The sequence below is a fragment of the Agelaius tricolor genome, unplaced genomic scaffold (assembly GCF_023055355.1).
Source record: "Agelaius tricolor isolate 1412-34295 unplaced genomic scaffold, bAgeTri1.0.p SCAF_31, whole genome shotgun sequence".
NCBI classification, from domain to species: domain Eukaryota; kingdom Metazoa; phylum Chordata; class Aves; order Passeriformes; family Icteridae; genus Agelaius; species Agelaius tricolor.
Window position 1 is genome coordinate 4259103 of NW_027269291.1, and position 24781 is coordinate 4283883.

A 24781-nucleotide genomic window follows, 5' to 3' on the forward strand; every position below is an offset into this window, starting at 1 on the left:
TGCTTTGCCAATCAAGCTTTATTATTCAAGTCCAAAGATAAAGCAGCTGGAGACTCACACACACACACACACACACAGCAGCTGGAGGGGCAGGCCTGGCCCTGGAGTCAGGAGCTCAGCACAGGTCTCACCTCACAGCAAACACCTGGAGCCTGCTGCAGCACAGAGCCCAGGCACACCCACCCACTCCTCCCACAGCCCCTCCTTCCCCTCAGTTCCCAGGATTAGTGTTCTCCTTCTGCAGCAGCCAACACCGTCACAAAAAGGCTGGAGCAGCAGGGATGAGCCCTTGGGGGGAGGAGGAGCATTCAGGAGGAGCACTGCAGTTCCTGATGGCAGCTGTGCCCAACAGGCCATCCCTGGCTCACCCTGCTTGTGCCAAACCAGCTTCAGAGCTTCACCCTGGCAACAGCTGGGGAAGTAACAGTCCATGTTCATCCCACAGAACATCAGGGAACAACATTTTGCACTCTGGAGTCCTAAAACTGCATTAGGAGTGGGGTTTGCTGCTGCTGAGGCCAATGCTCCTGCTTGGGTGGTGCTTCCCTCACTCACAGGCCACAGGTGATGCAGTCACATCACTGCAGCTCAGCTCTGTTTCACACATCTCTGCTCCAGTCCTGCTCCCCCAGCCCAGCCTGAGCAGGGCTGCAGTGTTGGCCTCAGCAGTGCAAACAGGGATTTGCAAAGACATTTTTCAAGGCTTGTGTCAATGAATTCATGTGTGCCCTGGGGCAGCATGTCCTGCTCACCACAAACCACATCCAATGCAGGGGCTGCTCCTACACCTTGCTCTGCTCCCAGGTGGTCAGAAGTAAAAATGGATCAATTTAACAATACAGACATAATCACTTCACCCTTCTTTGGTACAGACACTGGCCACGAGCACTTACTGGGACACTGATACCACAAGCACAGGGCACGCTGAGTCCAGGAGCTGCTCAGAGATTCTGTTCTGCTATGTAACAAAACAAAACAAAAAAAGGGAAAAAAAAAGGCACCACTTTCCAAGAACTGCTCCCAGCCACGTGCCTGGAATTCTTGCTGCTTTTTAAACACACACCGTATTCAGAATTAATTTTATCCTTTGAGAGTCCAACTGGAAAGCGCCAGCTACCGCTTCCGCTCGCCTTTCTGTGTTCGTTTCTTCTCCTTCTCCTTCCTCTCCTGCTTGGCCAGCTTGTCCTTCTCCCTCTGCAGTTTATCCTGCTCTTTCTTCTTCTGGAACTCATCCCGCAGCAGCTCCCGCTCCAGCTTCCTGGCATTCAGCACATCCTCCACGTTGGTGTTTCTGAACAGCGCTGGGGAGGGCTAAGGGCTGACAATGCTCTGCCTGAGGGCACATGGGAGCTTTTTCTGTCTCCCCCCTCACCTTCTGACTCCCTGCTTCCTCACCAGGCAGCTATGGAACTGGGGAATGAGGAAAGCACAAAGGAAAAGGAATCTCTGGTTGCTTTTCCAACCAGAACAAACACCCACTCCTAGAGAAGGAATGTTCTGGAGCACAAGTTGGATGAGGAGTGGCAGAGGGAGCTGGAAAGGGGAACAGCCTGGAGAAAAGGAGGCTCAGGGAGGACCTTGTGACTCTCCACAACTCCTGAGAGGAGGGGACAGCCAGGTGGGGGTCAGGCTCTGCTCCCAGGGAATAGGGACAGGGCAAGAGGAAACAGCCTCAAGTTATGCCAGGAGAGGTTTAGGTTGGATATTGGAAAAACTACTTCATGGAAAGGGTGCTCAGGCACTGGCACTTGGGGACAGGGGTTAGTGCTGGCCTTGGCAGTGATGGGGGAATGGTTGGACTCAGTCCCAGAGGGCTTTTCCAACCTTAGTGATTCTGGTTCTTTTCCTAGAAAAATGAGGTTGCCTAGTGGTTCTTAAGATTTATGTGTAAAAATACAGGTGAAACCTCTACAAACCTGAAAGGAAGCACACACCCAGGGCACAGCCTCGAGTGGGTTCAGCTGTGTGTGACATGTCTGAACACATACATAGGTGTACATACATGTGTGTATGTGCAGACAGACAGGTACATACATGGCCCCCATGTAGGGACAAGAATAATTTAGGTTTCATATTTAATTATGTCATAAAACCTCCTTCCATCTTAAATGTGCCAGCTGGGAGCTCAAGGATGGTCCCAATTCTGAGACAGACATGGGGCCCTTGGTCCTGCCCACCCTGGGTGTTCAGCTGCTGCCAAACTTCATTCCTGACACAATTTCCCTCTCTGAACACCAGACAACATTAACCTGATGTTCTGGGAGCCTTGTCCTCATCAATTAGCATGATCTATGCTGCAAAAAGGTGGAAGAGGGGAGGAGAAGGAAATGAATGGCAGGGTTGGTGTGAGCACTGCACACTGAGCACACAGACTGTCACTGTCACTGTGAGCAAGGTCAGGGGACACAGAAAAACCAATCCTCAAGCTTAAAAGGTGGCCCTACAGAAACAGGGAGACCAGAAAGGGAAACTCACCATGGAGGCTGCCTGCCTGACAAGCAGCCTGAGTCACCAGGAATTCAAAGGATACATTTTTCTGATCCAATATTTACAGCTGTTGTCATTCCATCCTGTTCATCCCCACCAGTGAGAGAATTAAGGAAACACAGACATCAGTAATGATCTTGTGCCTCCTTACAGCCACACTTCACTCAAATAACAGCTTTATAAAGCCAGGAAGAAGCAGCTGGACTCTCACAGACCAGGTGTGCACAGCTCCCACCCTCAGCTCTGGCTGCTCCAGGGCCAGATGCAGTTGCCTACAGTTCACTCTGCTGGGCAGGGAAGAGCTCATTCTCCAGCACCACAAAGAGTTAACTTCTAACCCTCCCACTCCACACACTCTCTCTGTAAAGGATTATTTAGCAAATTTCTGGGAAAGCAAGAGAGATCAGCACCAGCTGCTGAGGGCTAGGGGCAGTCACTGCTCTCCTGCCCCACCTGGGCTGGGCAGTGTTACAGCCACGTGCTGGGGACAAACCCTCCCAGGAGCTCCCATGCTTTGTCCATGGCAATTACCATGAAGAAAGTCTGCAAAGCTTCCCCAGCAGACCCTGCAGAGCTGGGAGAGCGTTGTTTGAGGGGGTTTAGAGCAGCTGATGTCCCTCAGAGCCCCCAGCAGTGCAGGAAAAGGATATTCCTCCTCGTCAGTCACGTTGGCATACTGGGCCAGGAGCGCGGCCTTCCTCTGCTTCTCCTCCTGGGACACCTCCTTGGGCTTCACCACTATCCTGGCCTGCTTCTCCATCATGCTGGTGATGGCCTGCACCTCATCTGGCAGCAGAAGAGTGACAGTGTCAGCCCAGGCCACAGACAAGCCCCTGGTGTCACTCACTGCCTGCTTCCTCTGCAGCTCCAGCCAGCCCATGTCCTGCAGGGGAAATGCACCCACCCAGAGGGAGATGTCTCACCCAAAAACACCCCTGAGCTTTTCCCAAGGGCATCAGTGCTGCTGCTCTGGGCAATTCCAGCTGGGATCAGGGAGAGATGGAGCTGCTGAGGAGCCACCACAGGGCTGGGTAGGGCCAGGGTGGGGCTGACACCCTGAGGTGACAGGTGATGGCACTGTGTGCCTCTCTCTTTGAGGGGGATTCCCTGGGCTGCACCCAGCCACCACCAGACACTGTTATTCATGGTGCAGGCACTGTTATTTATTGCTGGAGTAAGGGAAGTTTCCCAGTGAAATGGAATCAGTCAGTCTCTGGCTAATGAAAATCCATTTGACTCCAAATCACATTCTCTTCTGCTTCAAAGCAGCTTAATAAGTTTATTTAATATGTACTTAACCACCATCAAAGAGAAATTCTGAAAACCTGAAGTGAGGGATCAGTTCCATGCTCTCCCTTTCTTTCCAACCAAGAGAGACCAACAGCTGATTTACCTTTTAACACTGAAATTCCACTGCCCATTTCCTAAAATGGCATCTGGGTTTTGACACCAATTTTTTTTTAGTCTGTTAATCACTTATCCTCAGGACTCTGTTATTCTGAGTGGATACACACTTCAGTGGGGATTTATCCCTTTATGGAACCCCAGTGATATAATTTCACCCTGGAATTCCATGAATCCAGACACACTGTGCTGCCTTTTTATAACAAGAAAAATCCCTGTGGGTGAGCACTGTCAGGAGCAGGAGGAGCCCAGCAGCAGCTCCAGCAATCCCAGTCACTTGTCCTCAAGAAGAATTTATTTTATTTCATGCATAGAACAGCATTAACTTCTCCCTGTCCCCAGCCAAAGGCAAGGTGAGGCCAAGAGCAGAACTCCAGGATTTCTGGGGAAAGCCACTGAGCTGGTGGAGCAGAGGGGGATGCTGGGGCTGATGCAGTGACCAGGGACTGACAATGAGCTGTTTGCAACCAGAGGCAACAAGAAAGTGCAAAAGCAACAAAAAGCAGAGTTTAGACCAAAGGGCCATTCCATTGTCACGATCTCCTGTCAGGTCTGTGCCACTGCAATGTCTCTGATCCATGCTTGAAGCACAAATCTCCCACTGCACAGGGACCAGGACAAACCTCCCCACACAGGACAGGGCCAGCCTTGGCTCCCAGCTGAGGACAGGAGATGGACACAGGCACAGGAAGGAGCAGTGACAGTTCATCAGCAGCCTCACAGAGCTTCCTCCAACAAGCATTTATGGCAAAAATAGGAGAGTTGTAAGGGAAAACATTGGCAGAGGAAATACAGACATGGGAGTGGGGTGAGCAGCAGCAGGGACAGCCCAGCTCTCACAGGGGCACTGCAGTTGGACAAAGCAGCTGCTTTCCAGAGTGCCAGCAACAGGAGCAGCACAGGTTTCTATTCCATAATAGCTGCAGTGCCAGCACTGAGCAGAGACAGCTCTGGACGTGCTGGGAAAGGTTTCTGAAAAAACCACAGAATGGTTCAGGCTGGACCTTAATGACCATCTCATCAGGAAAAAAATCCTGTAGGGAAAAAAAAACCACACAAAAAAAACCCAACAAAAAAAACCACCAAAACCACACACACACCAAAAAAAAACCCCAAAGAAAACAAAAACCAACAAAAAAACCCAAAACAAAACAAACAATCAAAAAATAACCAAACAACCACCACAAACAAACAAACAAGAAACCCCAACAAAACAAAAAACCAACAACAACAAAAAACCCAAACCAAAACAAAAAAACCCCAAAAACCACTTTTCCCCTGCAGGATGATGAACCCAAAGAGCAGCAAACACTGGGGCAGCCCAAAGTGAAGCTGCTCATCCCCATGCCAGTGAAAGAGTAACTGAGCAGCAATGGAGTGAGAGGCATTGGTTTAACTCCTACCAGGACAAACACAAAATTCCCTTTGAGGTGACCCCACTCTGAGGAGCAGGGCACAGCACCCCAAGGCACAGCACCCTACCTTCTTTCTCCTCTTTGGAATCAACGACCTGGGAGTCAGACCACCTCTCCACAACCTCCCTGCACACATCATTCAAGAGATCTTCTTCCTAGAAAGGGAAAAGAGACTCCTCAGACTTGGAACAGAGTTGGCTGCTTCAAACAGCACCAGTCAGACAAGAAAAGCAGCAGCTACAAAGGATCTGCAGGCCCAGCAGTCAGCTCAGGAACAGCTTTTCACCCTAAATCTGCACGTTAAACACACACAGGACTCTGGAATGCCTGGGGTGTCTGGTGCATATGGACACTGACACACAGTGCAGGAGAATCTCTGCTCCAATATGGATCTGCAGGGGCTGCAGGAGAATCTGCTCCAGTGTGGATCTCCAGGAGAATCTCTGCTCCAATATGGTTCTACAGGAGAATCTCTGCTCCAGTGTGGATCTCCAGGGCTGCAGGAGAATCTCTGCTCCAGTGTGGATCTCCAGGAGAATCTCTGCTCCAACATGGATCTCCAGGAGAATCTCTGCTCCAACATGGATCTCCAGGAGAATCTCTGCTCCCAGGTGATCTCCAGGACTGCAGGGGAATCTCTGCTCCCAGGTGATCTCCAGGGCTGCAGGAGAATCTCTGCTCCAACATGGATCTACAGGAGAATCTCTGCACCAGTGTGGATCTGCAGGAGAATCTCTGCTCCAATATGGATCTACAGGAGAATCTCTGCTCCAGTGTGGATCTGCAGGAGAATCTCTGCTCCAGTGTGGATCTACAGGAGAATCTCTGCACCAGTGTGGATCTGCAGGAGAATCTCTGCTCCCATGTGGATCTACAGGAGAATCTCTGCTCCCAGGTGATCTCCAGGGGCTGCAGGAGAATCTCTGCTCCCAGGTGATCTCCAGGGCTGCAGGAGAATCTCTGCTCCAACATGGATCTGCAGGAGAATCTCTGCTCCAACATGGATCTCCAGGGCTACAGGAGAATCTCTCCTCCAACATGGATCTACAGGAGAATCTCTGCTCCCAGGTGGATCTACAGGAGAATCTCTGCTCCCAGGTGGATCTATAGGAGAATCCCTGCTCCCAGGTGGATCTCCAGGGGCTGCACTGCTGCCTCACCATGGTCCCACCACAGAATCTCAGGGCAATCCCAGCTGTGGTGCCTGGAGCAGCTCCTGACCCTTCAGAGCTCTCACAGTTTCTCACTCCTCTCTCTCCAGCTGTGCTCCTCCTCAGAATTTCTCTTTTTCCCCTGCTTAAATTTGTTCCCTAAAGGTGCTGAATGTCTTGGAGCCCATTGGCATTTTCTCCATGGAACACAGGAGAGGCAAACACCACTGATAGGGGTCACAAAGCTCAGGGGCCACCACCAAATATTTCCAAACAAACAAGAAATTATTTACTTTGGGATTCAGTAAATACAGGAAAAAAAATCAACCATGGAAAATACAGGTGAGGTGGATTCTGTCTGGTTTAAAGACAAAAACTGGACAGAAATAGAACTTGATTTTAAGTTTCTTGATTAGAAATGGTAGAAAATCCCTGGTGCAAGACATGAGCAGGACTGAGGAACCATGGGCATGAGAGCAGATGTCACTTTGTGCTGGTGTCACAGGGGTCCCAAGACGAGGGAAGAGATGAGAATCTTGACTCCATTTATTATGTTATTATTATATTATTTTATTATCTTATTTATAATATTATTTTATTGTTATTTTATTATTATTTTTATTATTTTATAGATAATATTATATATTATCTATAATATATATAATGTATATTATATATTATTTTATATATTATATTTTTTATTTTATTATATATATTATATTAAAAGAAAATGATATAGTAAAACTATACTAAAAGAATAGAAGAAAGGGTTTCATCAGAAGGCTTGCAAGGAATAGAAAGGAATGGAATGATAATAAAATCTTGTGATTGGCCATTAATTAGAAACAACACATGAGCCCAATCCCAGATGCACCTGTTGCATTCCACAGCAGCAGATAACCATTGGTTACATTTTGTTCCTGAGGCCTCTCAGCTTCTCAGGAGAAAAGATCCTAAGGAAAGGATTTCTCATAAAATATGTCTGTGACATCACTTGAGATGTCACCTTATTTTAACAGTGTTTGTGAAATACAAACAAGTGAACAAAAAAAAAATCCCCTGTAATTTGTGTGTGGAACTAGGAGAAGAGAGTTGGCAAGAAAACCCCCAAATTCACCAAATAAAATACTGTTTGAACAGTCAGCACAGAAATAAGCACATAGTCTAAAAATAAACAAAAAAGACATTAAAAAAAGAACAGACTACAAAGAATAATTACAAAGTCTAAGGGTTCAAGAGGCAAAAATGTTTTACAGGAATAGCAGAAGAATCAAAGTGAGCCAGAAAGTGCAAATGAGGCTCTGGACGGGAGGGCCATGGGAACCCCACAGCTGCTCAGTCCTGGCAGCAGCAGCACAGAAGGGAACTGAGCACTGAGCAGAAAAGGGAAAGAGCAGAAAACTGAAATATCAGGAAAGAGGAATATTCCAGCCAGGACACACTTCCCAGGCCTGCAGAGAGCCAGGCACAGCAACAGGGATGGAATGAAGTCTGGTAATTACAGGGAGGTTAATTAACCACCACTACTGCAGAGCAGCACTTTGCAAAGACATCTGGCTGCATCCCTCAGCATGCACCGTTTGCTTCTCAGGCTCTTTCAGGCTCCAAGCTGTGCTGCCACAGCTGAAGGAAAAAAGCCAAAGCACCCTCCCTGCTGTGCCCCAGGGTGGGGAGGGGACAGGGACAGCAGGGGAGGGGGCTCTGGCTTTTAGGAAAGCCTAAAAGTGAGATGGCACAGTCAGGGTACAGAAGGAATGGTGTCACAGCTGTGATAACAAACAGCTGATTGCACCCTCCCAGCCCTGTAGCCATGGTATTTTCTGAAAAATCTCTTTGCAAGGATTTTTCCTCCTGAGAAGCTGAGAGGCCTCAGGAACAAAATGTAACCAATGGTTATCTGCTGCTGTGGGATGCAACAGGTGGAGCTGGGATTGGGCTCATGTGGTTGTTTCTAATTAATGGCCAATCACAGTCAGCTGGCTCAGACTCTCTGGTCAGCCACAAGATTTTATTATCATTCCATTCCTTCCTTTCCTTTCAAGCTTTCTGATGAAATCCTTTCTTCTAGTCTTTTAGTATAGTTTTAATATATCATTTTAATATAATATATATAATAAAATAATAAATCAGCCTTCTGAAACATGGAGTCAAGATTCTCATCTCTTCCCTCGTCCTGGGACCCCTGTGAACACCACCACACAGTCCCTGTGGGTTTTGTGCTCCCACACTGATGTTTGGGAGGAAAACTGAGCAGACAGTTCCCAGCACCAGCACTACTCATGATTTAACGTTTTACACTATTGTGAAAAATGCCAATCATTTGTTTTTAAAATTTTAAGTTTAATAGTAATAAAATGGTAATAAAAAATAATAATACAATTAGAGTAATAATAATTTGGACAAATTGAAGTAGGACAATGTGAGACAATAGAAACAAAGTCTGGGTACCTTTTCTGGGCAGCACGAGCCCGAAAAAGGACCCCTGTTAACAAAGGATTAACCCTTAAAAACAACAGCCTGTTACATATTCATACACTTCATACATGATGCATAAATTCCATTCAAACACAGGATTCTGTCTGGTCATCGTCAGCTTCCTCCTCCAAATCCTGACAGCGCCTTCGAGGCAGGAAGAAGTTCATTTCTTCTGATAAGAGGGCAATAAATTCTTTTTCTCTGAACGATTTAAGTCCTGTGGCTGTTATCTCACTGTGAGTCCTTTCTTTAAAAAAAGTATCCTACGTAGCATAGTTTCTATTTTAACAATTTTTTTATAATCTAAAATTAGATTTAACACAGTACTTAAGAGAATTAATACAGCATCACTTTCTAACACAACACATATAATATTCCTTTTAATATTTGCAAAAAGCCAATCATAAAATACATGAATTTTTCACAACTATGAAACATCCATTTATGAAAAACCCCGAGACACAGACACTGTAAAATCATACAGGGAGAATTATGGAAGAGAAATCCCTCCCTGCACCCTCCTGGCTCCAGGAATCCGGCAGGAGCAGAGGCAATCCCTGCCCACCCAGGGCTGTTCCTGCCTGTCCCAGCCCCAGAGGGATCCCGTTCCTGACAGACAAGGCGGGTGTGAGCCACGGCAGCACCGCCCCACACCCTTCTCCAGAGGATTTACCATTAAATTCACCTCTCGATGCCCACCTGGCACTGCCAGACCGCCCAGCCCGCGGTGAACCCTGAGCGCTGCCCCCAAACCAGGGGGATCCCCACGAACAGAGCTCCCCCCAGCCCGAGCCTGGCACAAACCCCCAAACAAGCACCGAAAACCCCACGAGGCTCTCGGGTGGGGGTTAAAAAGCCCCTGATGTGGGTGCCCTCCCAGTAAGGGGGTGACCGGCTCCGGGAAGGGTCCCGGGAATCCGGCAGGAGCAGAGGCAAGCGCTGCTCACCCACGGCTGTTCCTGTCCGTCCCAGCTCCAGCGGGATCCGATTCCTGACAGACAAGGCGGGTGTGAGGCACCACAGCACCGCCCCACACCCTTCTCCAGAGGATTTTACCATCAAAATTCACCTCTCGATGCCCACCTGGCACTGCCAGACCGCCCAGCCCGCGGTGAACGCTGAGCGCTGCCCCCAAACCAGGGGGATCCCCACGAACAGCCCCTTCCACAGAGCTCCCACCAGCCCGAGCCCGGCACAAACCCCCAAACAAGCACCGCAAACCCCGCAAGGCTCTCGGGTGGGGGTTAAAAAGCCCCTGATGTGGGTGTCCTCCCCCTAAGGGGGTGACCCGCTCCGGGAAGGGGGTGATGATCCAGGGCTGTGGGGAGCTGCCCCGCCCGTCCTCCGCCCTGTGGAGGCCGCAGCCCCTCTGTGGGCTGCAGGGGAGCCCCGGCAGGAGCACGGCGCGTTCATCAGCACAGGACAGACGGCGAGACCCCGCTGGCCCGGGGCGGCGGAGGGACCCCCGCCCTTACCAGGCAGGCGGCCAGCACGGCCCGCAGCGCCTCCAGCCGCTCTTCATCGCTCTCCTCCTCCCGCAGCAGCCCTTCGATGTAGGCGCCGTAGACAGCGCGGTCCAGCCCCAGCGCGTCCAGCCGCGCTGCGAGCCACGCCGGGAAGGGCGGCGGCTCCGGGAGCAGGATGGGAGCCGGGATCGGCATCGCCATCGCCATCGGCGCCGCGCCTGCCCCGCCGGGCGCCGCCATCTTGGGCCTGCAGAGGGGAGGGGACGGCGGCCGCGGAGGGACAAAGTTGTGGCGCCGGCGGGAGCGGAGGGAGTGCGGTCGGGGTCACTGCGGCCGTGCCTGGACCGGAGCGGCGGGGCTGGGCGGGCAGCCCGGTGTGCTCCGGTGTGCTCGGTGTGCCCCGTGTGCGCCCCGCGCCACCTGCACCCCTGGCACGGCTTCGCGGGGAGCGTCGCAGAGTGGCTCGTCCCTGCAGAGCGGCTTCGCGGGGAGCGGCGCGTCCCTGCGCGGCCGCCGTGCGGGGCGGGGCGGGCGGCGGAATTTAAACACGGACAAGCGGCGGGCTCCGGGTAGGGCCATGGCCAGCACGGCCTCCCCTCGGCCCCTCCGCGGACAGTCCTTCTACCTGGACCTGCCCAGCGGCCGCAGCGCCCGGGACCTGGCAGAGGCCATCGGGCGGCTCGGTGGGGTGAGCGCGGGCCGGGGCTGTGAGGGCCGTGAGGGGCTGGGGGTGACCCGGGACTGCGGGGGGCTCTAGGGGGGTGTCTTGGGGTGGCCTCGCCCCTTTTCTGACTCTGCTCATTTTTTTAATGTTTCCTGATTTTCTTGTTTTTCCGCTGGGCCGGTTCCCTTCACGGCTCCCCCCGCAGCGGGGCTGGTGGAGGTCGCCCCTGTCCCCGCGCTCCGGCCCTTGAGGGGTCCCTGGGCTCGGGATCGGCCTTTCTCTCCCGACGTTCCGGGTGTTCTGGCCTTTCTCTCCCGACGTTCCGGGTGTTCTGGCCTTTCCCTCCCAACATTCCGGGTGTTCTGGCCCTTTCCTCCCAATATTCCAGGTGTTCCAGGTCCAACCAGTGCTGGAAGGACTGCTGTGTGTATGTGTTTCTCCTTCCCTCCTGCCCTATTGTCTGTGGAGCTGCTTGCCCAGTTGTTCCCTTTCTCCTTTATTTTTCTAAAACTGGTTATTTTCTCCTGGGGACAGAGCCTCCTTCCCTCCCAGCGTTCCAGGTCTTCTGGCCTTTCCCTCCCAATGTTCTAGGTGTTCTGGCCCTTTCCTCCCAACATTTCAGCTGTTCTGGCCCTTTCCTCCCAACATTTCAGCTGTTCTGGCCCTTTCCTCCCAACATTTCAGCTGTTCTGGCCTTTTCCTCCTAACATTCCAGATGTTCCAGGTCCAACCAGTGCTGGAAGGACTGGTGTGTGTGTGTGTGTGTATGTGTTTCATCTCTGCTTCCCTCCTTCCTCTCTGGAGCTGCTTGCCCTGTTGTTCCCTTTCTCCTTTATTTTTCTAAAACTGGTTATTTTCTCCTGGGGACAGAGCCTCCTTCCATCCCAATGTTCCAGGTCTTCTGGCCTTTTCCTCCTAACATTCCAGGTGTTCCAGATCCAACCAGTGCTGGAAAGACTGCTGTGCTGCTGTGTGTATGTGTTTCATCTCTCTGCTTCCCTCCTGCCCTGTTGTCTGTGGAGCTGCTTGCCCAGTTGTTCCCTTTCTCCTTTATTTTTCTAAAACTGGTTATGCTCTCCTGAGGACAGAGCTCCTCCAGGCTGATCCATGATGTCCAGGCTCTTTTCCTCAGATATTGGTGTTGTTTGGTTGTTTTTTGTTTTTTTTTTTTTGTTTGTTTTTTTTTTTTTTTTTTTTTTTGTTTTTTGTTTTTGTTTTTTGTTTTTTGTTTTTTTTGTTTTTGTTTTTTTTTTGAAAGCACTGTGTGAGAAGTAGATGGTGGTGACAGAGTCCTGGAAATCTGAATCTGAATTTCTGGGGTTTATTTGCAGTGATTCTCTAGGGCATCACAGGATCTCCTGGTCGGTGTGGAATGAAAGAAGGAATGTGATTGCTGCAGGCAGCCCCTGCTGTGTGGGGGTTGAGCCCAGCTTTGTTCAGCAGGGCTGTGTCAGCTCAGGGGCAGGCCCTTGCAGAGCTGCTCTGTTCTGTCTCTCTGCAGGTGACAGAAAGCTTCCTCAGCAAAGAAGTCACCTGTGTGGTGTCCAGCAACAGAGAGGCCAAGAGGAGCCAGCCCAGGGCTCGGGAGGAGAAGCAGAACAGCCCAACTGCAGAAAGCACAAAATCCACGAGCTCAGTGCCTGCTGTCCCCAAAGGAACCCAAACCAGAGCTCAACAGAAGCCACCATACACTGTAAGAGCTACAAAGGTTTTGTCCAAAGCCACCATACACTGTAAGAGCTACAAAGGTTTTGTCCAAAGCCACCATACACTGTAAGAGCTACAAAGGTTTTGCCCAAAGCTACCATACACTGTAAGAGGTACAAAGGTTTTGTCCAAGGGGGCTGGAGGGCAGAATCTGGGGCCAGTTTTGGAAGGTGGAGTTGTTTCTGCTCTGAGCAAATTTTCTGTGTGGTTTTTTCCCTGCTCTGCTCCTGTTTCCCTGGCTGTCCTTATTCATACTCTGGTTCTTTGTGTCTGCCATCATTGTGCATGTCACAGCTTTGGGCTGTAATGAAGGAAATCTGGAATGGCAGGGGATGTGGAGACCTTGGCTGGCTTCCTGAGGGAACAGACAAAGGTGTGGTGAGAAAAGCCAGAGAAATATAGACAGGGAAAAGCATTGCAGACTCTGGGTACTCACAGTCACAGGGCAAGGCCCCTGTACCCTGGGAGGAGATCCATGAGGGCCTCCTGCATGAAGGGGCTTCTCCTGGTCCCATTTTTCTCCTGGTCCCATTTTTCTCCTGGTCCCATTTGCTTCTTGGAGCTGGGCTTTCTGCTCACAAATGCTTGTGGCCAAGCTCCAACATCCCACCTGGAATGTGGTGTCTGCTGGAAGCTGTGACTGGGGAAAGGCAGCTGCCCCAGTCCAGGCCTGGGGAATCTCTGCCAGCTGGAGCTGACCCACCTGCAGTGGGAAAGCTGAGCTGCAGAGGTTTCTCCCAGATTTGTCCCCTGTCCTGGCTCCCAGCACTGTCCCTTGTCTTACAGAGCTGAACCAATCTGCTGAGACTGTTGGCTCAGTTCCCAGGATGTTCCTAACCCTGGCCAGCATGTTCAGATGCCTGCAGAACAGGGGGCTCAGGGGGACCTGATCTGTCTACAGCTCCCTGACAGGAGGTTGTAGCCAGGTGGGGCTTGGTCACTTCTCCTGGGTAACAAGTGACAGGACAAGAGGAAACAGCCTCAAGCTGTGCTGGGCAGGTTTAGATTGCATTTTAGGGAAAACTCCTTCATGGAAGGGGTTGTGCTTCATGGCACAGCTGCCCAGGGCAGTGGTGGAGTCCCCATCCCTGCAGGGATTTAAAAACTCTGTGGATGTGGCACCTGGGGACATGGGTCAGTGGTGACCTTGGCTCTGCTGGAGAGGAGTTGGACTTGATGACCTTACAGGGCTTTTCCAGCCTGAACAATTCCATGATGCAGCAGGCACTTTCCAAGCTAAATTGCTGCTCCCTCCTGGCTCACTCTGGAGCTTTCATTTCCCTGCTGGTCAATAATTCCAAGCCTTGGCTGCTGCTGCTGGTGCAGTTGAGTGGTTCTCTCTGCAGTTTGCATTCTCTGAAAGGCTCTCTGCCCTGGCAGAGAATGAGCCCAGCAGAGTCTGGGCATCCCCAGGGGTTGTTGCTCTCCAGCTCTTTGGGCATCCCCAGGGGTTGTTGCTCTCCAGCTCTTTGGGGATTGTTGCTCTCCAGCTCTTTGGGGATCCCCAGGGGTTGTTGCTCTCCAACTCTTTGGGGATTCTCAGGGATTGTTGCTCTCCAGCTCTTTGGGGATTCTCTGGGATTGTTGCTCTCCAGCTCTTTGGGGATTCTCAGGGATTGTTGCTCTCCAGCTCTTTGGGGATCCCCAGGGGTTGTTGCTCTCCAGCTCTTTGGGGATTGTTGCTCTCCAGCTCTTTGGGGATCTCCAGGGGTTGTTGCTCTCCAGCTCTTTGCATGACCTGTTCATGTCTCCTCTCTCCACAGGCACTGCTGAGCAGGGGGAAGGAGCTGCTGAACAAGGCCATGAAGAACCAGGTGAGCAGCCTTGGATGGGCTCTGCTGGGGCTGGGTGTGCTCAGAGCTCTGCTGAGCAGAGCAGAACCAGTGCCAGCCTTCCTGCAGAGCCCCTGCCCTGCTGACAGAGCAGATCCTGGGGCTGGGAAAGGCACAAAGCAGTTGCTTGTGGCCTGCAGAAAGTTGTGTAGTGCTCCTGGTCACTGCTATTTCTGGAGCCATGTCATCCAGTGTTGTACCTCTGAGGCCTGTCCCAGCCATCTGGGTGCTCAACACAGGAGAATTATTAACACAAGGCCTGTTATTAGATGAATTTTTAGCCTAAAAAGAACTAAAGCAATGTAGCTGGGGCAAAGGCTCCCCTGCAGTCCTTTCCCCAGATAAATCTCAGTGCCTACTTAGAGGCTCATGCTGTAGCAGGGATTAAACATCTGCCCAAGATGCTGCTGTTAATTTGGGATGGATAAAGCGTGAGCTCCATCCTTTACTGCTGTGCCCTGATTTCAGTACCAGCCACACTCTGTCAGTTGGGCAGCAGGAAGGACTCTGAGCTCAGTTTAGAGCTGTGCTTTGAGCTGGGCTTTGCCAAACCTCTCTGTGCAGGACACCTGCAGTGGCAGCAGCATCCTCGCCAACGCTCGCCTGTGGGGAGTCCAGATCCTGCATGTGGATGGTATCCTTCACTGTGGGGTGCAAGAGGCTGCTGGGAGTGAGGGATTTTGGAGACAGGTGGAGCAGAAGGGATGTAAGAAAAGTAGAACAGAAGGAAGAAATTGCAAGCAAATCTCCTGGAGTGATGCCATCCTGGCCTGGCTGAGTGATGCCATCCTGCCCTCAAACACCAGATTTGTGTGTACAGAATGTGCCACTGTCACATTTGCAACAGCAGACACAGGGTACATTGTCATCTACTGAAGGTGGAACATTAGGAAATGTCAATATCTTGGTCAGTACATCAATTTGTTCCAAAAAGACTGGTTTTACTAATTAACCTGGAAGTACAATCATGAAAAGGGCAGGATTTGGTTGGGTTTAATTAGGAAGTGCTGGTGTTTGAGGACCTGTTCTGGAAGGCACCTCCTGTCCCCATGATGGATGGGGAGGGGGTGATGGGAAAGGCAGATGGTGGAACTCTGATACTAAAAATAGGTGTGGAGTAAAAGGTTCCTGAGTGTCTGCTGACAGTGACATACAGCTGTGGCTGAGCCTGTCTGGTTCATGTCCCTGGGCTCTGCTCTGTGTGCTGCACAGCTCCTGCCACTGTCTCCTTCCTGCAGAGCCCCAGCAGCCTCCAGCTCTGCTAGAGAGCAAACAGAGGGGCTGTCCCTCAAAATGTTCTCTTGGCTTCATCTTGGACCATTCCTGCTCTGCCAGGGGCTGCAGGCTCCAGCTTTTCCCAGTGCCATGGGGGGTGGGCTGCACTCTGAGGGGAACAGCTCCCTTCCCTGGCTCAGCTTTGGCTCTTTGACATCCCACCTGCACAGAAATGTTGTCCTATGCCCAGCAGCTGCTGCGAGCCATCTCAGGAGCAAGGAAGCAGTGCCAGAAGACAGAGGTACCATCTTACCTGCAGCCAATTTCAGCAGTTCAGGGTTTGAACAGTCCTTGTAGCAGCTTCAGTGCCAGTGGACCAGTCTGGGGGGTGCTGGATCCAATCTGGTGCTTGTGTTAGTGGTGAAGATGAAAAGAATCAAAGAATTTTTAGTTTTGTAAAGTTGGGGGTAAATCCAGCTGAGAATGAGGCAGCTGTTGCTAAGTATCAGCATTCATAGCACAGCTGAAGCTGACTTTGACCCTAAGGGTGATGGTTTAACCCTAGATGGGTTAAACCCTAGACAGCCACCCTCTGGGATCCCCCTGGGATGGGGAGAGGACTGGGATAGAAAAACTGAGAAAGCTCATGGATTGAGATAAAGGTGATTTAGTAGGGAAAGCAAAAACCACACACACAAGCAAATCAAAGATGATGATGATGATGATGATGTGGCTGGTACACTGGCTCACCAAAGGATTGGTTAATGCATTGGGGAGGTCAGAGGGAAGGTGGGATGTAAGGACAGGGCATGGCAGCCTTTGTGTTGTATTTCAACTCACCCTGGGTAACTTGGGAGGCAGAATGAGGGGAGGTGCTCTAGGTGGTACAGGAGCTCTGAAGTGGGGTGAGGCTGCTGCTGCTGCTCTGGGATCAGTAACTGCAGCTCTGCTCGTGCTGCTCCCATGCTGAATGTGTCCCTTTTTTCTCTAGGTGAAATGCCCTGCCTCCAGATCCAAAATTCACAAAGGTAGGCCTGGATGTTGTGCTGCTGTTTATGCTCAGATGTGGAGCTGCTTGGAGAAGCCTCATTTAGAATTTGAAATACATCAAAACCTTTGGCAATCCCAAAATATGCCAACTCTTTAGGCAGTTCCCCTTGATTGGGCTCTGTCACTCCTTGTTGGAGTCTGGCTGCAGCCTCCCAGGACAGCTGAGGACCTTTGATGTCACAGTGTGCTTAAAAATCCTAAAAACCCTTTGCTGCCAGCTCCCAGAATCCCAAGGCACCTGAGAACAGTGCTGCTGCTCATTGAATCCAGCAGCTCCAGGGAGGTTTTGAGGAATAATGCATCCTGCAGAGGAGAGCGTGTTCCTCCCAGCCCACTCACTTCTGTTGGGCTGAGATGTGCTGCTGAGACACCGAGCTGGGGATGGCTCTGGCAGGGAGGAGGGAGGGGGAACAGCCAGGTTTTCATCTCATCTGCAATTAGACAAGAGCCAATTGTGGGGCTGAAATTGGCACTGCTGACGTCAGCTGGTCTGCGACTTGTGTCAGTTTGGAGCAGACTCCAGCTTGGGTGGTGTGTGAGACACACTTGGGAGTTGTTTCCCAGTTTGGGGTGAGGGGAAGGTGCTGAAGAAAGGCTCAAGAAGCTGTTGGATGTGGCAGATTGTGCCTGAAAGCTCTGAGACCTGTGCTGGGCACGCTCTGAGGTCTCGCAGTGGCCTTGGAGCCATTTTCACTGCTGGGATCACTCACCCATCTGAGCTGGATCTGGGGCCTGCACGTGGCCTCTCTCTCAGAAGTGCTGAGCATTTGGCAGTGTTTGCATGGAAAAAACTTGATCCTGTACTGAAATAGCAGCTCCAGTGACGTAGCAGCACATTTGAGGCAAGCAGAGGGTGAGGCTGGTGAGGACAGGTGGGCTCAGCCTTTCTGGGGAAGGAGGGTGAAATATCTTTGGAAAAAATAGCACTGAGTGCCAGGATCGCAAGAAAACAAAACTCCTCGCCCTTCAGAGGCCATGAGGGAGGCAGGAGAGGCTTGGTTTCAGGGTCAGGCAGATGCCTTGTGGGAACACCTTGGTGTTTTTTGTTTCTTAGCCAGATCAGGACTCAGGTTTCCAAGGTGAGCGTAATGTGAGTGGAACTACCTGCAGGACAGGAGGGACCTTGGAACCTCCCCTCCCAGCTTGGCTCTGAAAACATTTTCCCTCAATGCACTGCTGAGGCTCTTTTGCTCTGTTCTTGCTCTCCAAAGGAAGCAAAGCTGCTGTTTGTCCTCCTTGGGAACTGAGCAGAGGCCAGATCCTGCTCTCGAGCAGTGTCCTGGTGCCAGGCTTGGCTGGCAGCACCTTGGTTTGTCTCCAGCATCTCTTGCTGCTTTGACATCCCCATCCTGGCCTGAGCCAGGCTCTGCACTTGAGGCAGGGTGAATGGAGGAAAAGATGCTGGGAGTTGTTGCAGAGCTCTGAGCCAGTGCAGCAGCTGCTGCAGTTGCTGAGTTCCCTCCTCATACTCAGTGGCACATTGTGGGGGGGTTTGTGTGACAATTCTTGGGGTTGGAGTCAGAAGGCTCAGGGTTAGGCCAGTGGCTGTAGGACTGAGGAGGCATTAAAGATGTGAGGGGATGGCTGAATCCTCTTCCAAAGGTGGAAATGTCCCATGGTTGGGCTGCCTGGGGTTTGGTCACCCCACTGCACACTTGGGCCAGGGCTGCTGGGGGTCACCTAGAGCTGTTTTGTCTGTGCTTGGCCACCACTTGGCATTCACCAGTGCCAGAAGTTCTGATGCACTCAGCTCTGGAGCCCAGTTCTGTTGGGGAATGAGTGACTAAGTAGAGAATTTGACCAGAAAAACTAACCAGGTTTCTCTCTGGCAGGAAAATTGAAGCCCCCTTTTCTGAAAGTTGAAGACCAGAGCAGGTAAATGAGACCTTTCTAAATATCCTAACCTAAAACCTCAGGGTCTCTCCTTCCCTGGTTTCATTCCTGCCCATGAGGCTGCCCTGGCTTCTGTGCAGACCCTGTTCCACACTGGGAAGTTGATTCTCTCCTAGAGGGAGGCAGATGGAGTTTAGAGGAACAATCCAGGTGTCTTGTGTGTCAGGGAGAGAAAAGGTGTTAAACGAGACTTGACAGCAGTTTCCTTCCTTGCTCAGATTCCCCGTGTGATCCTCAGCAGGTCACTTAATCCACCCAAGCCCTCAGCAGAGAGGAGTAAGATTGAAGCACAGGAGGTCAGGGCCTGTAACTTGAGGACAGCCTTGGGCACAGGGGACCTGATCCCTGGGGTGTTTCTGTGGAGTTTGTAACTCTACCAGCATCCACAGGGCCAATTAATTATTCCAAAGGCAACATTTAAGGCATCTCAATTAAGAGTCAGCTATTGGGGTTTACATGCTGCATGCAATGAAGTGTGAGGGGAGAGATGTGGGGATCAAAACCCTCCTGTGCAGTGGGGTAGCTGGAAATTTTGCACTGCTCTGAGCTGGGGCAAAAAATGGAATTTGGGCTGAGCAGGCAAATTTGCCTTCTGTCCAACACATACCCCATTGGGGCTGTTACTGGGAACTGGTTTTAACACTTTAAATATGTTAAATGAAATGAGAGTTTCATTCTCATGTGAAGTCAGAAATGGGAGCTCTGGCACAGCCACAGGAGAGCACTGGGCAGCATCTCACCATGAATGAGGTGGCACCATGGGCCCCTCCAGGCTACAGGAGGGACAGCTCTGAAGCCTTGCCAGCACTGCCATGAGTCTGATGTCCTGATCTGCTGCTTCCAGGCAATTCAGGCCCTTCCACCACCAATTCCAAAGCTTTCCTACCCTCAACTTCCTGGCACCCAAAAGCTCCAGCCCATTTGAGCCTCCGAAAAGCCTCTCCAATTCCTGCCAAGCCAGGTAGGCTGCAGCTCCTTCTGTGCAAGTGTTCATCCTGCTCCTGCTCACTGCTGGTTCCTGGGCTCTGGGAGCCACCAGGCTTTGGGTGTGGGCACAGGGAGCCCTGTGCTGTCCCTGCCAGGCAGGGTGACCCTGTGCTGTCCCTTGCAGGGCTGCTGAGGGCTGTGCCCTGCACAGCGCTGGGGGGAAGAGCCCCTGCTCCACACACGTCACCGTGCCCAGGAAAAGGAGGGGGTTTTGTGAGTGCTGCCAAGAGCCCTTTGAAGAGCTGCAGAAGGTAAAGGTTCCCCTGGGAGCTGGCTCCTTGTAAGAGTTGTGGGGAGCACTCAGAGGCTTTGTTAATTGTGTCATGCTCGTTAGCACTATCAGCTCCTTCAGGAGGAATTGCTGCATCCAGCAGGATCTGCCTCTGAGGTGGGAACGTGGTGTGCCCAGAGCAGCAGGTCAGAGCACAGGGGGTTGGTTGGAAGGCTGGAGCACAACATGCTCCTCTCTTGGGGTGCAAGAGCTTTAAGGACCATCCTATTACATGATCCATAAGGTGAAGAGGCTGTTCCATGGCAGCCATGGGGCACGGGCAGATTGAAAAGGTGGGAGGAGGTTTTTTATCTCCTGGAAGGTGCCAAGCAAGGGGGCTTTCAGAGCCCAGCTGTTACTGCCAGACAATGGTGGTGGAGTCTATTTCCTGCTGCTGGGGAGGCTGTGGGCTGCTCTTGGATCCAGACACAGCCTCCTCATCAGCAGGAGCAGGGAACAGGACACTCTGTGTGTTCCCAAACCTGGCAGACACTGGCTCTGTCCCTTTGCCCTCTGGTCTGTTAGGCTGTGGGCAGTGCCTGTTACTGCAAATTCCCCTCCTGGCAAAGCTTTGAGTGTTGTTAAAGGGCCTCTGCCACCTTCCAGCATCTCCAGAGCCCCCAGCACCAGAGGTTTGCCCAGGACAGCTCCCAGTACATCCCTGTGGATCGAGTCATCTCCCAGCTCACCAACAGCTTCGTGGAGGCCTCAGCCAAGTAAGTCTGGAGATCTGGGAACTCCTGGAGCCCAAAGGCAGCAGGGTGCACATGGCACATCCATGGAATGGGGTCCCTGTGCCTGGGGATCAGAGGCTGAAGCACCTGCTTGGCAAAGCTTAAACAAACCATGGCAGATTTTCCTGCATTTCCATGGGGTTTCTCCTTGAGGGAACTCCCCATGGACTCCTGGTGCCTCCTAAACTAGAAAGGGCAGCTGAGCCTGCCTCTTCTGTCCCTGCTGCTCTGTAGCCCCCCCTGTGCCTGAGCACTGGGCTGAGGGGGCTGAGATCCCTTGTGCTGCCCATCTCTGCCAGCAGCAGAGTCATTCTGAGCCTCACCAGGCTAAAGCTGCTTCCCTGCTCCTGAGCAAGGGCTGCAAACACCCTGCACTGCAGGGGAGAGGCCTTGTCTCCCTGGGGGGAGTGTTGCTGGGGCTGGGTGAGCATTAACTGATGGTTCCTCCCAGGTCCTGCCTGGCAGATGAACGTGTAGTGCCTCAAGCACACAGCACTGGAGGAATGAAGCTGCTGCCAGCAGAGCTGGGAAAGGAAGGGGAGCAGCCTGAGCAGGATGCTGTGGAACTGATAACAGACACAGAGCTGGATCATGGCCTGAAGACCCAGGGACATTACCCCTGCCTGCTCAGGGGCAGGGTCACAGATCCCAGAGGAGGAGGGGACTTGTCAAAGCACAGCTCCCTGCAGCTGCCAAGGGGAGCAGGGCTCAGCAGAGGGGTCTGTGCTGCCCATGGTACCATGGGGGAGGCTGAGCTGGGGGCTTCAGGTTTAGCTTTGGCTCCTGAGCTGGGCTGGGGGCCTCGTGCAGCACCTACTCCTGTCAGAGAGGCAGTGGCTTCTTCATGTGAACCTGTCAGCCACCCTCCCCAAGCCCAGCCTGCCTCCAGGAAGCGCCAGCTGTGCTCCACACACAGCTCCCAGGTGGGAAAGAGGCCCAGGCTGGAGCTGGGTTCTGGCCTGTCCCCCCTGGGTGAGCAGATGGAGCTGGTGGGTGGTGGGATGGGGGCACAGGGTGCAGGGCAGGTGTCTGAGCCAGCCCTGCCTGCTGAGGGGGGCACTGGCAGCCTGCCCCTGGGCACAGAGCTCTCCAGCAGACCTCACAGCTCCCTTGCTTTGGATCTGTGCCTGCGTGAGAGCCCTGGGGACTCTGTGCCCCAGACAGGATCCCCAGGAGCAGTGGCTGCAGGTTGGGATGCTGGGGAGGCAGCTGGAGCCAGCACTGCCAGCGAGCGTGGCCGGAGCAGGGACAGATCCCAGGGGAAGCAGCACGGAGGGGACAGTGACAGCACACCCAGGGATGGGAACTGGCCTGCTCTGGAGGGCACAAGGAGCAGGACCAGCTGCCCTGCTGGCTGCCTGCCCTCTCCCACGCTGCCTGTGGCTGCAGCCAGATGTTGCTGCTGTGTCAGGGCAGCAGAGGCAGCAGCCCCTGGAGCTCCCGGCCTCCTCCTGCCTGCTCCCCAGAGCCCCGAGGCTGCTCCCGGCTTCAGCAGGAGCTCCCTGCAGTCAGACTGGGATGTGCAGCTGCTCCCCAGCCTCCCGGCTGTCCAGGGCTGCAGGATTCCAGCAGGGGACCGGGACTTGCTGCAGCAGCCCCAGGGCAGGGTGAGGGACAGCGGGTACGAGTCTCAGCTCTGCTCCGTGCTCAGGGAGGCGGAGCTGGACAAGAGCTGCAGCAACTGCTGCACGGAGACCCCAGGAGCTTCTTTCCCCATACTTGGAACATTGTTTGGCAGCTAAAACCACCTCCAGGCTGCTCTCTGGAGCCTCAGTGGGAGCTGGGATGGGATTCACCAAGGCACCCTCTGTGTCAGGACCAGGAGGGACATCCAAGAGCAAGGACAGCACTGACAGCACTGGCAGCCTGGGCAGCTCTCCTGGTGGGAATTGATGGGGATGCAGTGGCTTCCCTGTCCTTGGCTGTGATCTTCCCTCCTCTCTGCTGGCCACGTTTAGGGCCAGCAGATTCCTCTGATTCCTTACAAGACTCATCACTGACACAGTGGTGCCTCTGGAGCTGTGTGCTCCTTACCCTTCCAGAGGGAGAGCTGTTCCTCCTCTCACATGGTTCCCAGAGCTGCAAAGACTGAGAGGAGGGTCATGGGCATGAGATTTGTGCTCTTGTTGTGGTCTGGGGGTTGGTTTTGCCTATTTTCAGGTGATTTTAACTTGTTTGGGATTTTTTTTACAAACTTTTGAACTTTGAAATAAAATGGAGGGATGAGATTCTGCTCTGCCTTACTGTGGGAATGTGGCTGGGGGCAGGAGCAGAGCAGTAAGGGTTGGGTGGAGGAGCTTTGTGGGCAATGGGCACCACGCTGAAGGGGGCACAGCAGTTTGTCCAGCCCCAGAACATCACCCCATCTGTGCTGTTGTACCCAGTGCAGGGCTGATGCCCAGCAAGGAGGGGTGTGGAGAACCTGGAGAGCAGCTGGTAGGAGCCTGTTCACCTCTCCTGGGCATGGAGCTGAGGGATGGAGGTCAGAGTTGGGCTGGAGGATGTTCTGGAGTGTTTAAAGCAGCCTGTGCCTTCTTGAAGGGCAGTTCCAAGCAGAATGGAGCCAGCCCTTCTGTGGTGTCAAGCTGCTTCCAGGTGTGTGCTGGGAAAAGGAAAGGCTCAGGGCCCAGGAGGGTGGGACAGCCCTAGGCCAGGCACCCAGAGGAGTGGGGTCTGTCTGTCCTTGGGGATGTTCAGTCCTTGAGTGAAGGACAACACTCCCTCCTTCACTCCAGTCTCAAAGGGAAGGCTTGAAGTGGGATCATGTGGTGGGAGCAGGGACTTGGGGCACATGGGGCTCCAGAGGTTCCTTCTGAGCTGAATCCTTCTCCAGTGCAACAGCCAAACTCCAGTTCTTTACCTGCTGCAGCCCCTGTCATGAAGGGCTGATCAAACCCCACTGGGCTCAGGGTTCTGCCATGGAGCTGTCCCTGCAGCCACAGGCTGGCCCAGCAGGATGGTGATCCCTGGGGAGAGGGAGAGGGGGGCTTGGAGCACCAAGCAGCCCCTGGTCTGGTGGGCTCAGCCTCCTGGAGGGAGTGCCCAGCTCTGTGCCCTCAGACAGCAAAGAGGGTGCCCTGGGGCCAGGGGAATGTCCCTCCAGGCCCTTGGTCTGTGTGTCCAGAGCTCCAAGTGACCCTGTGGACACTGGTTACCTCATGGCAGTGAGCTGGCCTGGGAGATCAGCACTTGTGTTTCACCAAGCCTGACCCTTCCAGGGAGGGGAGAGGGACCCCAAGTGGCATCTGCCCCCTCCTCGTGCTGACCAGTGACTTACACCCTGCTCTGAGGGACTGAAGCAGCTGCTTCATGGCCCCTTGGGCACCCTGTAGGCCTTGGATGAGATGTTCAGGCTGGAGATGGAGAATCTTGGAAGAGACTTAAAGAACATCCATCCCCCTGCCCGGGGCAGGGACACCTTCCACTGGAACAGCTGTTCCCTGCTACCAGGTGTAGGTGCACCCTGCTGAGCACCTCATTGTCCCTGTGGTGCTGAAGAGCACCAGAGGGGCACTGGGAGGGACTGTCCCCCTCGGGCTGGCAGCCTCAGAGCTCCTGAGGAGCCAAGCAGGTGCTGGATCATCTCTGCTGCACCTGATGCTGCAGCTCCTCTCCTTGCTGCATGGGGGGAAGAGGAAGGTCCAAGGGCAGCAGGTCCCACTGTGGGAGCCCTGCCTGCCCCATGCTGATCTGCCTGGAAAGGACCATTTGCCAGCCAGAAACCCCCTGAGTGTGGCTGGGAAGGTGCTGGAGCCCCTCTTGTGCAGCTGCCTCTCAGGTTCCAGTTCCTGATGGCTCTGCCAGCACTGGGATAACAGGCCGAGCTCAGAAGGGCTTGGAACCAGAACACAAAATGGGCCAAAAAGATCCAAAAAAGTTGCCCTGGAGGAGGGTGAGGGATGTGAACTGGGAGTTCAGCCCCGTGTGCCCACTGCTGTGGGCACCAGCACTCCCTGGCTCCAGCACCATCCCCTTGGCACAGGGGGCTGCCACAGCCAGCACCAGCCCTGGCACCAGGCAGGGCTCAGTT

General features: G+C 53.0%; 2 protein-coding genes across 2 annotated transcripts; one reads left to right on the plus strand and one right to left on the minus strand.

Moving 5' to 3' along the window:
- On the minus strand, window positions 1–10823 carry CCDC43 (coiled-coil domain containing 43). Its single transcript, XM_071450699.1, has 5 exons — window positions 10408–10823; window positions 5374–5461; window positions 3138–3273; window positions 2531–2586; window positions 1–1301 (listed from the first exon to the last, which is right to left on the minus strand). Exons 1-5 carry the CDS (start codon window positions 10636–10638, stop codon window positions 1114–1116), a joined length of 699 nt encoding a protein of 232 aa, XP_071306800.1. The 5' UTR covers window positions 10639–10823; the 3' UTR covers window positions 1–1113.
- Window positions 10824–11719: 896 nt separating this feature from the next.
- DBF4B (DBF4B-CDC7 kinase regulatory subunit) lies at window positions 11720–22961 on the plus strand. The gene is made up of 10 exons (XM_071450692.1): window positions 11720–12755; window positions 14533–14583; window positions 15166–15235; window positions 16047–16117; window positions 16808–16844; window positions 18699–18741; window positions 19604–19720; window positions 19871–19997; window positions 20624–20733; window positions 21203–22961. Exons 2-10 carry the CDS (start codon window positions 14572–14574, stop codon window positions 22491–22493), a joined length of 1878 nt encoding a protein of 625 aa, XP_071306793.1. The 5' UTR covers window positions 11720–12755; window positions 14533–14571; the 3' UTR covers window positions 22494–22961.
- Window positions 22962–24781: the final 1820 nt, after the last annotated feature.

What these genes read in the sequence shown, in the direction of transcription:
- DBF4B (XM_071450692.1), top strand. An exon ending in CAGATCCAAAATTCACAAAG is followed by an intron (nt 16,845 to 18,698) that starts GTAGGCCTGGAT and finishes TCTCTCTGGCAG; the next exon opens with GAAAATTGAAGCCCCCTTTT. An exon ending in AAAGTTGAAGACCAGAGCAG is followed by an intron (nt 18,742 to 19,603) that starts GTAAATGAGACC and finishes TGCTGCTTCCAG; the next exon opens with GCAATTCAGGCCCTTCCACC.
- CCDC43 (XM_071450699.1), bottom strand. Translation starts at nt 10,638, where the DNA reads ATGGCGGCGCCCGGCGGGGCAGGCGCGGCGCCGATGGCGATGGCGATG. An exon ending in AACGTGACTGACGAGGAGGA is followed by an intron (nt 2,587 to 3,137) that starts ATATCCTTTTCC and finishes TAATTCTCTCAC; the next exon opens with TGGTGGGGATGAACAGGATG. An exon ending in AAATATTGGATCAGAAAAAT is followed by an intron (nt 1,302 to 2,530) that starts GTATCCTTTGAA and finishes AGCCCTCCCCAG; the next exon opens with CGCTGTTCAGAAACACCAAC.